The 13,883-nt window shown below is 40.0% G+C and overlaps 7 protein-coding genes across 7 annotated transcripts, besides 1 other annotated feature; 5 read left to right on the forward strand and 2 right to left on the reverse strand.

Moving 5' to 3' along the window:
* Window positions 1-208: 208 nt before the first annotated feature.
* YCR085W (uncharacterized protein) lies at window positions 209-562 on the forward strand (the record flags this gene model as incomplete). Its single annotated transcript, NM_001348897.1, has 1 exon — window positions 209-562. One exon carries the CDS (start codon window positions 209-211, stop codon window positions 560-562), a length of 354 nt encoding a protein of 117 aa, NP_001335752.1.
* Window positions 563-684: 122 nt separating this feature from the next.
* On the forward strand, window positions 685-1,257 carry CSM1 (Csm1p; the record flags this gene model as incomplete). The annotated part of the gene is made up of 1 exon (NM_001178792.1): window positions 685-1,257. The coding sequence occupies one exon, from the start codon at window positions 685-687 to the stop codon at window positions 1,255-1,257; it is 573 nt and encodes a 190-aa protein (NP_010009.1).
* A 41-nt stretch (window positions 1,258-1,298) lies between these two features.
* On the reverse strand, window positions 1,299-1,760 carry YCR087C-A (uncharacterized protein; the record flags this gene model as incomplete). The annotated part of the gene is made up of 1 exon (NM_001184316.1): window positions 1,299-1,760. One exon carries the CDS (start codon window positions 1,758-1,760, stop codon window positions 1,299-1,301), a length of 462 nt encoding a protein of 153 aa, NP_010011.1.
* A 600-nt stretch (window positions 1,761-2,360) lies between these two features.
* ABP1 (Abp1p) lies at window positions 2,361-4,139 on the forward strand (the record flags this gene model as incomplete). The annotated part of the gene is made up of 1 exon (NM_001178794.1): window positions 2,361-4,139. One exon carries the CDS (start codon window positions 2,361-2,363, stop codon window positions 4,137-4,139), a length of 1,779 nt encoding a protein of 592 aa, NP_010012.1.
* A 587-nt stretch (window positions 4,140-4,726) lies between these two features.
* Window positions 4,727-9,556, forward strand: FIG2 (Fig2p; the record flags this gene model as incomplete). Its single annotated transcript, NM_001178795.1, has 1 exon — window positions 4,727-9,556. The coding sequence occupies one exon, from the start codon at window positions 4,727-4,729 to the stop codon at window positions 9,554-9,556; it is 4,830 nt and encodes a 1,609-aa protein (NP_010013.2).
* Window positions 9,557-9,607: 51 nt separating this feature from the next.
* Window positions 9,608-10,156, reverse strand: YCR090C (uncharacterized protein; the record flags this gene model as incomplete). The annotated part of the gene is made up of 1 exon (NM_001178796.1): window positions 9,608-10,156. One exon carries the CDS (start codon window positions 10,154-10,156, stop codon window positions 9,608-9,610), a length of 549 nt encoding a protein of 182 aa, NP_010014.1.
* Window positions 10,145-10,388: an origin of replication (ARS316; Inefficient autonomously replicating sequence; active in ~25% of cell cycles).
* Window positions 10,389-11,696: 1,308 nt separating this feature from the next.
* KIN82 (putative serine/threonine protein kinase KIN82) lies at window positions 11,697-13,859 on the forward strand (the record flags this gene model as incomplete). The annotated part of the gene is made up of 1 exon (NM_001178797.2): window positions 11,697-13,859. The coding sequence occupies one exon, from the start codon at window positions 11,697-11,699 to the stop codon at window positions 13,857-13,859; it is 2,163 nt and encodes a 720-aa protein (NP_010015.3).
* Window positions 13,860-13,883: the final 24 nt, after the last annotated feature.

A 13,883-nucleotide genomic window follows, 5' to 3' on the forward strand; every position in this document is an offset into this window, starting at 1 on the left:
TGCTTTGACGGGAGAGCTTTTTAATTTTTTCGCAGTTTTTCAGTGTTTTTTGAAAAGTACGAAAAATTAAGGTCCGTCGGTAGCGATAATGTAAGAGGGTTCTGTCTCTAAAAATGTTAGGGTGAAAGTTCCAAAAAATTATTAACTCCTAGATTGCTCAGCCAAAAAGAAGGGTAAATTAGGGCTTTCCTGGTTTATTTATTTGTTTATGTTGTTCTTATATACATATGTTTATGTCTTTTTATGTACAAATAATGATGTTTACAATGAAACATCTGTTATGCTATCAAAAACGTCAGCGCATTGTTTTATAGCTGAAGAAGTTACAACGGATAACGGTCTGATTTGCGGCCTGGCAATGCTTGGTAAAACTAAATATCAATTTTACGAATTATTTACTGTATATAGTATTCAGTCCCTCACTCAACTGGCGTCAAGAGTGAAGAAGGGCGGCCTCATTATGGCTCGCCTTATTCTGTTCACCCTCTGCGCTCTTCCCGTATTATTTCATTTTATTTTGTTTATGCTTCAATATCTTGTATTTGTTTACATTGAAAAATGATTGGAAAAAGGTCACATTGAAATCAAAACAGTGAAGAAGCAGACAGACAAGAAGGTCATTAGATAGATAAACAGGAACAATAAAAAAAAGAAAGCGAAACAAGACAATCCAACGTGCGCAAAATGGATCCATTGACTGTATACAAAAACTCAGTGAAACAACAGATCGATTCCGCAGACTTACTAGTGGCAAATTTGGTAAATGAGAATTTCGTACTGTCGGAGAAGCTGGATACAAAAGCAACCGAGATCAAACAGCTGCAGAAGCAGATAGACTCGCTAAACGCACAAGTCAAGGAGCTGAAGACTCAGACTTCCCAACAGGCAGAAAATTCAGAAGTCATAAAGGACCTTTACGAGTACCTCTGTAACGTACGTGTACATAAAAGCTACGAGGATGATTCTGGGTTGTGGTTCGACATCTCGCAGGGCACCCACTCAGGGGGATCTTCCGATGATTATTCGATAATGGACTATAAACTCGGATTTGTCAAGGGCCAGGCCCAAGTCACAGAAGTCATATATGCGCCCGTTCTTAAACAGCGATCCACCGAGGAACTATACTCGCTACAGTCGAAACTACCGGAATACCTCTTCGAAACGTTGAGTTTCCCCCTCTCGTCGCTAAACCAATTCTATAACAAAATCGCTAAAAGCCTGAATAAGAAAAGAGAGAAAAAAGATGAAACCGAGTAAGCTGCTACATAATGTCTATATATCTACACATAAAATTCCGATTATTCCTTTGCATACCTGATTTGCCCCTCAGAATCCACAACCAGACTTTTCAAGAAGGTCTTTTTTGCCCCTTTATCCTTCATGGTTTTCAAAATTTTGTACAACGACTTGCCCTTGTGAAGCTCGATACCGTTCGAGGTCTTTTCCACTTTCTCTGCCTTCTTGATCACAGGCTTCTCCACTTTCTTTGCAGGAGTTGCCACTGGCTGGTGCTGGTGCTGCTTCTGCTGCTGCTTCTGCTGCTGCTTCTGCTTCTGCTTCTTGTTGCCCTTGTACAACGCTTTCTGGTACTTCTCGTCCTCGCTGATGCAAGACGTGTGATTCTTGTAACTCACGCCATCTTCAAACGTCTTGGAGCAATCTATGCATGTATAGTACGCGTTAGGACATCTATAATAATGCTTTTCGGTATTCTTCTTGGGCACAGTATCATTACACACCTCACAGTTGAACGTAACCATCCTGTAATAACAAATATTTCTTGACTGAGACCGTTTGCTGTTGTATACAGAATACTCTTAGAGCTCATCGCAAGTTAAAAATTTTCAATTTTTTTTCACTTTTTCCCGTCAAGGCAAAAAGCAACCAAAAGAGAATGAACCTTTATTTTTGATTTATTTATTATGAGATGCTGCTAGTCCACTCATCTGCATCAATGTAGTAGTCACAAAGCTAATATTTAGACGTTACTTTGATATCTCTGTCCATGAGAGCACTTATTTTAGGAAGTTAAATGAGACAGTCAATAGTTCACAATATCCCGTCAGCAATGGAGGGAAAAGGCATTCCTTTTCCATAGGATTTTAATCGTTTTCAAGCATCATACGCCCTCGAGGAACTCTTGTTTTCGCTTTACTATGCAACCATTGATGTATTTCTGTATAAATGTGCGTCACGTGGCCTTGTGTCTCTTATTTCCACTTGTTTTTTCACAATGCGGAAAACCTCGATTAAAGTAGAAAAAAAGGATATAATAGGAGTATACCATATTGGATAGTTCAATCTATAAACAAACAATCGCATAACCGCACGTATATACACGCACACACCTATCAATCACAATGGCTTTGGAACCTATTGATTATACTACTCACTCGAGAGAGATCGACGCAGAGTACCTGAAGATTGTCAGAGGCTCCGATCCTGACACCACCTGGTTGATTATTTCACCCAATGCGAAAAAAGAATACGAACCTGAGTCTACCGGTTCCTCCTTTCACGATTTCTTGCAATTGTTTGATGAAACCAAGGTCCAGTACGGACTGGCACGTGTGTCCCCACCAGGGTCAGACGTTGAGAAGATTATTATCATTGGTTGGTGTCCTGATTCTGCGCCATTGAAGACAAGGGCCTCTTTCGCCGCCAATTTTGCTGCAGTTGCTAATAATCTGTTCAAGGGTTACCACGTTCAAGTTACCGCCAGAGACGAGGACGATCTTGACGAAAATGAACTGTTGATGAAAATCAGTAACGCGGCCGGTGCCCGTTATTCTATTCAGACTTCCTCCAAGCAACAGGGGAAGGCTTCCACTCCTCCCGTGAAGAAATCCTTCACACCTTCCAAGAGCCCTGCTCCAGTTTCTAAGAAGGAACCAGTCAAGACTCCTTCCCCAGCACCTGCTGCTAAGATTTCTTCCCGTGTTAACGACAACAATGACGACGACGATTGGAATGAGCCTGAATTAAAGGAACGCGACTTCGATCAGGCTCCCCTGAAACCAAATCAATCATCTTACAAACCAATTGGCAAAATCGACTTGCAAAAAGTGATTGCTGAAGAAAAGGCTAAGGAGGACCCACGTCTTGTTCAAAAGCCAACCGCTGCTGGTTCCAAGATTGATCCTAGTTCTGATATCGCTAATTTAAAGAACGAATCAAAATTAAAGAGGGACTCCGAGTTTAACTCCTTTTTGGGCACCACTAAACCCCCCTCCATGACGGAATCTTCATTAAAGAATGATGATGATAAAGTCATTAAGGGTTTTAGAAACGAGAAATCACCTGCTCAATTATGGGCCGAAAGAAAGGCAAAGCAAAACAGCGGCAACGCCGAAACTAAGGCTGAGGCACCAAAACCTGAAGTTCCAGAAGATGAGCCTGAAGGTGAACCTGACGTCAAAGATTTGAAATCAAAATTTGAAGGATTGGCCGCTTCAGAAAAAGAGGAGGAAGAAATGGAAAACAAATTTGCTCCTCCTCCAAAGAAATCAGAACCAACTATTATCTCACCAAAACCCTTCTCCAAGCCACAAGAACCTGTGAAAGCTGAAGAAGCCGAGCAGCCTAAGACTGATTACAAGAAGATCGGCAACCCATTACCCGGTATGCACATTGAAGCGGATAATGAGGAAGAACCAGAAGAGAATGATGATGACTGGGATGATGATGAAGACGAGGCTGCTCAACCTCCTTTGCCTTCGAGGAATGTTGCGTCAGGAGCACCAGTGCAAAAAGAAGAGCCTGAACAAGAAGAGATCGCCCCAAGCTTACCTTCTAGAAACTCGATCCCAGCTCCAAAACAAGAAGAAGCACCTGAACAAGCACCTGAAGAAGAAATTGAAGAAGAAGCTGAGGAAGCCGCTCCACAGCTGCCATCAAGAAGCTCTGCAGCTCCTCCTCCGCCTCCAAGACGAGCAACTCCAGAGAAAAAGCCAAAGGAAAATCCTTGGGCCACAGCAGAATATGATTACGATGCTGCAGAAGATAACGAACTGACCTTTGTGGAAAATGACAAGATTATCAATATTGAATTTGTCGACGATGACTGGTGGCTAGGGGAACTAGAGAAAGACGGCTCAAAAGGTCTCTTCCCCAGCAATTATGTGTCTTTGGGCAACTAGAATCACACGTCAGCGTCATGCTATTATATTATTCTTACGTAAAAAAATACTTACAGAGACGTTAAAGCTTTTGTATAGATACTTTCACGAGCCTTCCCTTTCAGTAAAATGAACAAATTATTTTGCCTTGTCCTTCTTTGTTTCAAGCGTTTATATGACTCCTCTACAGTATTATTTTTCAACAGACGGTGTGCCCGTACGGCGTTGTCAAAACCTCGAACATAAAACAACACTGAAACAAACTTATTGCACTCCTGCATCGCATACAGATCTGATACTTACTACAACCATAATGCTGTTTTAGAATCGCATCAGGTGTTTACCAGAAGTGTATGGTACATGGTGCTTTCCTTATGCTCACTATTTCGGATTTACTTCTAGTCTATGTATAGATTTGTTAGAGACCAGTTTTAAGCTACAATGGAACGTTAAGATTAAGAAATGCATGAAGAGTCTCCCAGTAGATATATAAAGCTGAATTAAATTCAGTACAATGGAAGTTTCCACGTCTTTCTGTATTTTCATACCTTTAATTATAGGAAAAGCACACTACAAAAATACGCTATCATCTACCGAATATAACTGCAATGAACTCATTTGCGTCATTAGGTCTGATATATTCAGTAGTAAACCTTTTAACTAGAGTAGAGGCTCAAATTGTGTTCTACCAGAATAGTAGTACTTCACTGCCTGTCCCTACTTTAGTATCCACCTCAATAGCAGATTTTCACGAGTCCTCATCAACTGGCGAAGTGCAGTATTCATCCTCTTATTCGTATGTGCAGCCCTCAATAGACTCCTTCACTTCATCTAGCTTCTTAACAAGTTTTGAAGCTCCTACCGAAACTTCTTCCAGCTATGCAGTTTCTTCCTCATTGATAACTTCTGATACTTTTTCTTCATACTCTGATATCTTCGATGAAGAAACAAGTTCATTAATATCAACCTCAGCTGCCTCATCGGAGAAAGCCTCGTCCACCCTTTCTTCAACTGCACAACCTCATAGGACATCTCACTCTTCCTCTTCATTCGAGCTACCAGTCACTGCTCCATCATCCTCTAGTTTACCGTCCTCAACTTCATTGACATTTACGTCAGTTAATCCATCTCAAAGTTGGACTTCATTTAACTCAGAAAAATCTAGCGCTCTTTCCTCAACCATAGATTTTACTTCTTCTGAGATTTCAGGTTCAACATCTCCAAAGAGCCTGGAAAGTTTCGATACCACCGGTACTATAACTTCATCTTATTCTCCTTCTCCTTCTTCAAAAAATTCTAACCAGACCTCACTACTCAGCCCATTGGAGCCTCTGTCCAGTTCTTCAGGAGATTTAATATTGAGTTCAACTATTCAAGCTACTACCAATGACCAAACTTCAAAAACTATTCCAACTCTTGTTGACGCCACATCGTCATTACCACCAACATTGAGGTCATCCAGTATGGCACCAACAAGTGGTTCTGATTCAATCTCACACAACTTTACGAGCCCCCCCTCTAAAACAAGTGGTAACTACGATGTTTTGACTTCAAACTCAATAGATCCTTCTCTATTTACAACTACGAGTGAATATTCATCTACACAATTGTCGAGTTTAAATCGGGCCTCAAAAAGTGAAACAGTTAATTTCACTGCTTCTATTGCTTCCACACCATTTGGTACAGATTCGGCTACTTCTCTAATAGACCCCATTAGTTCAGTGGGTTCTACAGCATCTAGCTTTGTGGGAATTTCAACCGCCAATTTTAGTACACAAGGGAACTCGAACTATGTTCCTGAATCAACTGCAAGTGGAAGTTCACAATACCAGGACTGGTCAAGCTCTTCTCTTCCGCTGTCACAAACCACTTGGGTTGTCATCAACACAACTAATACACAAGGGTCTGTAACGTCAACCACATCCCCGGCTTATGTTTCTACGGCCACCAAAACGGTTGACGGGGTGATCACCGAATATGTTACATGGTGTCCTCTAACACAAACCAAATCACAAGCAATTGGGGTCAGTTCGTCCATTTCTAGCGTTCCACAAGCCTCCTCATTTAGCGGTAGTTCTATTTTGAGCTCCAATTCCAGCACTCTTGCTGCCTCGAACAACGTTCCTGAATCAACTGCAAGCGGAAGTTCACAATACCAGGACTGGTCAAGCTCTTCTCTTCCGCTGTCACAAACCACTTGGGTTGTCATCAACACAACTAATACACAAGGGTCTGTAACGTCAACCACATCCCCGGCTTATGTTTCTACGGCCACCAAAACGGTTGACGGGGTGATCACCGAATATGTTACATGGTGTCCTCTAACACAAACCAAATCACAAGCAATTGGGATCAGTTCATCCACGATTAGCGCCACACAAACCTCTAAACCATCTTCAATATTAACATTGGGGATATCGACCTTACAATTGTCTGATGCCACATTTAAGGGGACTGAAACTATAAACACCCATCTCATGACCGAAAGTACTTCAATCACAGAGCCCACCTATTTTAGTGGCACATCGGATAGTTTTTATTTGTGCACCAGTGAAGTTAATCTTGCGTCTTCCTTATCTTCTTATCCAAATTTTTCATCTTCAGAAGGCTCTACGGCGACCATTACTAACTCTACCGTTACATTTGGATCGACCAGCAAGTATCCATCTACTAGTGTATCTAACCCAACAGAAGCCAGCCAACATGTGAGCTCTAGTGTGAACTCACTCACTGATTTTACTTCAAATTCAACCGAAACCATCGCAGTTATATCTAATATTCACAAAACTTCGTCAAATAAAGACTATTCATTGACGACTACGCAATTAAAGACCAGCGGAATGCAAACGCTTGTGCTTTCTACTGTCACAACAACGGTGAACGGTGCTGCTACGGAATACACAACGTGGTGCCCGGCATCAAGTATTGCTTATACGACATCCATATCATATAAAACATTAGTTTTGACCACTGAAGTCTGCTCTCATTCTGAGTGTACTCCAACGGTTATTACCAGTGTTACTGCAACAAGCTCTACAATCCCCCTTTTATCAACCTCTAGCTCTACGGTATTATCTTCTACAGTATCCGAAGGTGCAAAAAATCCCGCTGCTTCTGAAGTAACTATTAATACCCAAGTTTCTGCTACTTCCGAAGCTACTAGTACTAGCACTCAAGTGTCTGCTACTTCTGCGACGGCCACTGCTAGCGAGAGTTCAACCACATCCCAGGTTTCTACTGCTTCCGAAACTATTAGCACTCTCGGTACTCAAAACTTTACCACTACTGGAAGCTTACTTTTCCCGGCTTTGTCTACTGAAATGATAAATACTACTGTGGTTTCCCGAAAAACCCTAATTATTAGTACAGAGGTATGTTCCCATTCCAAATGTGTCCCAACAGTCATTACCGAGGTTGTTACTTCGAAAGGCACGCCTTCTAATGGACATTCTTCTCAAACTCTACAAACGGAGGCAGTAGAGGTGACATTGTCATCCCATCAAACCGTAACTATGAGTACCGAAGTATGTTCTAATTCGATTTGCACACCGACTGTTATTACATCTGTGCAAATGAGAAGTACTCCTTTTCCATACTTAACTTCTTCAACGTCAAGTTCCTCTTTAGCCTCCACCAAAAAAAGTTCCTTAGAAGCCTCCTCAGAAATGTCCACCTTTTCTGTCAGTACGCAAAGTTTGCCTTTGGCATTCACAAGTTCAGAAAAACGCTCCACCACATCTGTCTCTCAATGGTCAAATACCGTTTTAACTAATACAATAATGTCCTCTTCTTCTAATGTCATATCAACAAATGAAAAGCCCAGTAGTACTACCTCTCCATACAACTTCTCTTCGGGGTACTCTTTACCTTCTTCTTCTACACCTTCCCAATATTCACTATCTACAGCTACTACAACAATCAACGGAATCAAAACTGTGTACACAACTTGGTGTCCATTGGCAGAAAAATCTACTGTAGCTGCTTCTTCTCAATCTTCCCGCAGTGTTGACAGGTTTGTTTCGTCGTCAAAACCATCCTCATCTTTATCTCAGACCTCTATTCAATATACATTATCTACTGCTACCACCACCATAAGTGGTTTGAAGACTGTATACACGACTTGGTGTCCATTAACAAGTAAATCGACTTTAGGTGCTACTACTCAAACTTCCTCGACAGCCAAAGTTAGAATTACTTCCGCTTCATCTGCAACATCTACTTCTATTTCTTTGAGCACTTCAACAGAATCAGAATCTTCATCTGGATATTTGTCGAAAGGAGTATGCTCAGGTACTGAATGTACGCAAGATGTGCCAACACAATCATCCTCACCTGCTTCAACGTTAGCATATTCCCCCTCTGTTTCTACATCATCATCATCATCATTCTCAACAACAACTGCATCAACACTAACGTCAACACACACCTCTGTCCCGTTATTACCATCATCTAGCTCTATATCAGCATCTTCGCCATCATCAACTTCGTTGTTATCCACTTCTTTACCATCTCCCGCTTTTACGTCATCAACACTTCCAACAGCAACAGCAGTATCTTCCTCCACTTTCATAGCGTCTTCTCTACCATTGTCCTCTAAATCATCATTGTCGTTATCGCCAGTCTCGTCGTCTATTTTGATGTCTCAGTTTTCATCATCATCATCATCATCATCATCATTGGCATCGTTGCCATCTCTTTCTATATCACCAACTGTTGACACTGTTTCTGTTCTACAACCAACTACTTCCATCGCAACACTAACTTGCACAGACTCACAATGCCAACAGGAGGTATCCACTATCTGTAATGGATCCAACTGTGACGATGTGACTTCAACTGCCACTACTCCTCCATCTACGGTTACTGATACTATGACATGTACTGGATCTGAGTGCCAGAAAACCACATCTAGCAGCTGTGATGGTTACTCGTGTAAAGTATCCGAAACGTATAAATCAAGCGCTACAATATCTGCATGTAGTGGAGAAGGATGCCAAGCTTCCGCTACAAGTGAGCTAAATTCTCAATACGTCACGATGACGTCTGTCATTACCCCAAGTGCCATAACAACAACATCAGTGGAAGTGCATTCAACTGAATCCACTATATCAATTACTACAGTGAAGCCAGTTACATATACATCCAGTGATACTAATGGAGAACTGATAACCATAACAAGTTCCAGCCAAACTGTAATTCCATCAGTAACGACGATAATAACGAGAACAAAAGTGGCCATAACTTCAGCACCAAAGCCAACAACTACGACCTATGTCGAGCAACGACTTTCCTCCAGTGGGATTGCTACTTCTTTTGTTGCTGCTGCATCCTCAACTTGGATTACTACACCCATTGTCAGTACGTATGCTGGTTCGGCGTCAAAATTTCTCTGTAGTAAGTTCTTTATGATAATGGTAATGGTGATCAACTTCATTTAATTTCCCGTATATATTATATGTACGTATATATGCTATAAACAGACACTCTTTTTACTTACCTTTAATAATGCTTGATGAGAAATCAGTCATTGTTACTTCTTCCCCAAGGTTGTCATCATAATCATACCATTCATTATCCTCTAGTTGGCATGACATTACTTTCCCCGAACTTAGAGAAACTTCAAACGTTATGGTGTCGGGATAAAATTTGATTAATTCACAACCTCTGCAATCAAGGCTTAAAGGAATGAAAGAATCTTCTTTGACCTTCGATAAACCATGCTTCTTCCGCACATCTTTTATCTTGGCCCATTTGTCGTCACTCTGATCAGTTAAATATTCATCCTCAAAAGCGCACAGGTTAACTGACAATTCTTTTGAACAAAATTTACACTTCATCAAGAAAGATGCGGTACCTTTTGATGCCGGCATAGCATATTCTTCAAATGTATTGATGATGACTTTAGAATCGTGTAATTCTCTACAACTGGTACATTGTAGATCGAAGGCAAATTCTGCCCTTGATTCGTTTGTATTCTCAATTGAAACCTTGGTCACGTTTTCTGATAATGTTGCTTTCAGAACCAAAAATAACGGCATTATCGTACACAACCTGGTTTTCTTTATTGGTTAAGTTGTCTTTATTCAAAATTTTTCATTACTTCTTATAAACAGCTTCTTGACGCTTGTAATTTCATAAGTTTTTGATACAAGCAATGGAAACAAAATTAAGAAAATGTAGGCAACGAAGAACTAAATTTGAAAAAAAAAAAAAAAAAAATTTACTGCCAAGATCATCTAAATTATCTTATAGTAGCAAAGCTTGAGCATAAAAGGATCAATCTTTTAGTTTTTTATGGCAAAGTACATTTGCAGTAAGTAATTAGTGATGAGATAAACAAAGAATAATAATCCAATTCGAAATCAAAAATTCAAACAACAAAAAACATAATTTCACATATATATCTAATTCATTCACGAAAAACACGTCAGTTCCTTCTGTCTGTTGTAAATAGGATGCATCCGCAGTGAATCATGGAAATATTTCAAAACTTTCAGCCCAATCATTTTATTTGGTCAATGAAGCCATAAACGCTCCGTAATTCTAAGATTAAAAAAAATTCATAAAAATAAGGACCAATATAAATATATATATTTAATGTGCTAGTGACAATCCTAGTGATAAAATTGCAAATTATACTACAATTGGTCATGGTGAAGCCTAAACACACCATTACGTCTTCACAGTGTTATTCATTTTATTTTCAAAGGTATGCTACTACTAATGCACCAGTGTATACCATGATACGGTGAAAAGGGCATGTAATATTGCGTTAATTTGTCGATAACCTTTCTTTACGTTTAAATTTTTTTTTTATAACTGGCGACACTAAACTTCTCGATAAAATACAACATAAAAAGCAGTACCTAGCTAAGCGAACAACAGATAATAAATAGCTAAACATCTAGGTTAATAGCCAATTAGCAATACATTTAAGGATTGATAGTGTGGTATTTACAAGGTAATAGCCCGCTAGGCTATAAGGAAACTACTCTAAATTCACCTTCCATATATGTGACTGCCAAGAAAATATTACTAGTTATCAAGCTTTTTTTGTGTGCATTCAACTTCAACGAATCCTTCGTCATCAATGAAACAAAAGAACAAGCCAGAACTGAAAAAAAAAAATCAAAACCACTAAGAATGTCACATCCTTCCAAAACTCCTGCTGGCTCTTCAACTCTTCAAAGAATATCAAGATAAATATCATTATCTCCAGTGTGGCCGACCCATGCATGAGTGCGAGGAGCATTAAGTTGGATCCTGGGAAAACATGTCAAGGACATTCAATAAAGTACTTTTCATACTACAACAGACGCTAGAAGAACTAGAATGTAACCGTGAACTGCCTCTCAAACACATAATTATGATAGCGCCGTCTTCGGCATCCTTTTTCGGAAATATACTTTCCTTTTTCCCTCTTTCAGCTATATTGTTCAAGGAGTAACATAAGACATAATAACCCCAGTTTTTTTAGAGAAAGTTCTTCTTCTTTAATTATAGTATGTTTGAAACGTACAAGAATTCATTGAGTGCCCTAAGGATTACTGCAAACAAGGTTCAACAGTGTTGGTACACATGACTCAGCAAGAATACCGTTCCCCCTCACAACGCTTATCCAAGGGGAGGAGCATGTCGCTACCCAAAATATTTGCTCGTAATTTGAGATCTCTGCAAAACAATGCACCTCCTGGCAAAAACATCAATGTCAATTGTTTGAACGTCAATTCTTGTTCGTTGTCCGCAAGCCCAAGCTCACAAATTAATATGGCTTGTAATGGAAACAAGCAAGATCTTCCCATACCGTTTCCCCTGCATGTAGAATGCAACGATAGCTGGTCAAGCTCCAAACTTAACAAGTTCAAATCAATGTTTAATCATAACAGATCAAAGAGCAGTGGTACTACAGATGCGTCAACTTCAGAAAAAGGTACGCATAAGCGTGAACCCCGGTCGACGATACATACAGAGCTGTTACAAAGTTCCATTATCGGTGAGCCAAATGTCCATAGTACTACAAGTAGCACACTTATACCCAATGAGGCGATATGCTCCACACCTAATGAGATCTCAGGTAGCTCTTCTCCGGACGCGGAGTTATTTACCTTTGACATGCCCACAGACCCGTCATCCTTCCACACTCCTAGCTCCCCAAGTTATATAGCAAAGGACAGTAGAAACCTGAGTAATGGATCTTTGAATGATATTAACGAAAATGAAGAGCTCCAAAATTTCCATAGAAAAATCAGCGAAAATGGCAGTGCCTCCCCCCTGGCTAACTTGTCATTATCCAATTCACCAATTGATTCCCCAAGGAAAAATAGCGAAACCAGAAAGGATCAAATACCTATGAACATAACACCACGTTTAAGGAGGGCCGCTTCCGAACCGTTCAATACGGCAAAGGATGGGTTAATGCGGGAAGATTACATTGCCTTGAAACAACCTCCAAGCTTGGGAGATATTGTAGAACCGAGGAGATCTCGTCGTTTAAGAACCAAGTCATTCGGTAACAAGTTCCAAGACATTACTGTCGAACCTCAATCCTTCGAAAAAATTAGACTACTTGGCCAAGGTGACGTAGGTAAAGTGTATTTAGTGAGGGAACGCGATACCAACCAGATATTCGCCCTGAAAGTTTTGAATAAACATGAGATGATCAAGAGGAAGAAAATTAAACGAGTACTCACTGAACAGGAAATTCTCGCGACAAGTGATCATCCATTTATTGTGACACTGTATCATTCCTTTCAAACCAAAGACTATTTGTATCTCTGTATGGAATACTGCATGGGAGGGGAATTCTTTAGAGCCTTACAAACAAGAAAAAGTAAATGCATTGCAGAAGAAGATGCGAAGTTTTACGCCAGTGAAGTAGTAGCAGCTTTGGAATATTTACACCTACTGGGCTTCATATACAGAGATTTGAAACCCGAAAACATATTACTGCATCAATCTGGTCATGTCATGCTTTCTGACTTTGATTTATCCATCCAAGCAACGGGATCAAAAAAACCCACCATGAAAGACTCTACGTATTTAGATACAAAAATTTGTTCAGATGGATTCAGAACTAATTCCTTTGTTGGTACTGAAGAGTATTTAGCTCCAGAAGTAATCAGAGGGAATGGCCACACTGCAGCAGTAGACTGGTGGACTTTAGGAATATTGATTTACGAGATGCTATTTGGCTGTACTCCATTTAAAGGAGATAATTCAAATGAAACATTCTCTAACATTTTAACCAAGGACGTCAAATTTCCACATGATAAGGAAGTTTCGAAGAATTGTAAAGACCTGATAAAGAAACTACTAAACAAAAACGAGGCAAAAAGGCTTGGTTCCAAATCAGGAGCTGCAGACATAAAGAGACATCCCTTCTTCAAAAAAGTTCAGTGGTCGTTCTTAAGAAACCAAGACCCCCCTCTAATACCTGCATTAAATGATAACGGCTGCGAACTTCCTTTTATATTGTCTTGCAATAAACACCCGAAAAGGAACTCAGTGAGTGAACAGGAAACCAAAATGTTCTGTGAGAAAGTTGCAAACGATGATGAAATTGATGAGGCTGATCCATTCCATGATTTTAATTCTATGAGTTTAACGAAGAAAGATCACAATATCTTAACCTACTCTGAAAATTATACCTACGGAAAAATTCTATACAAAGCAACTTGTACAAGGCCAAGGCATAACAGCTCACATAGAAGTTTCTTTAAAGACATCATACCTGAACTATAACATGTTTACAGAAAGATAAACCCA

Source organism: Saccharomyces cerevisiae, chromosome III (genome assembly GCF_000146045.2).
Source record: "Saccharomyces cerevisiae S288C chromosome III, complete sequence".
NCBI lineage: Eukaryota > Fungi > Ascomycota > Saccharomycetes > Saccharomycetales > Saccharomycetaceae > Saccharomyces > Saccharomyces cerevisiae.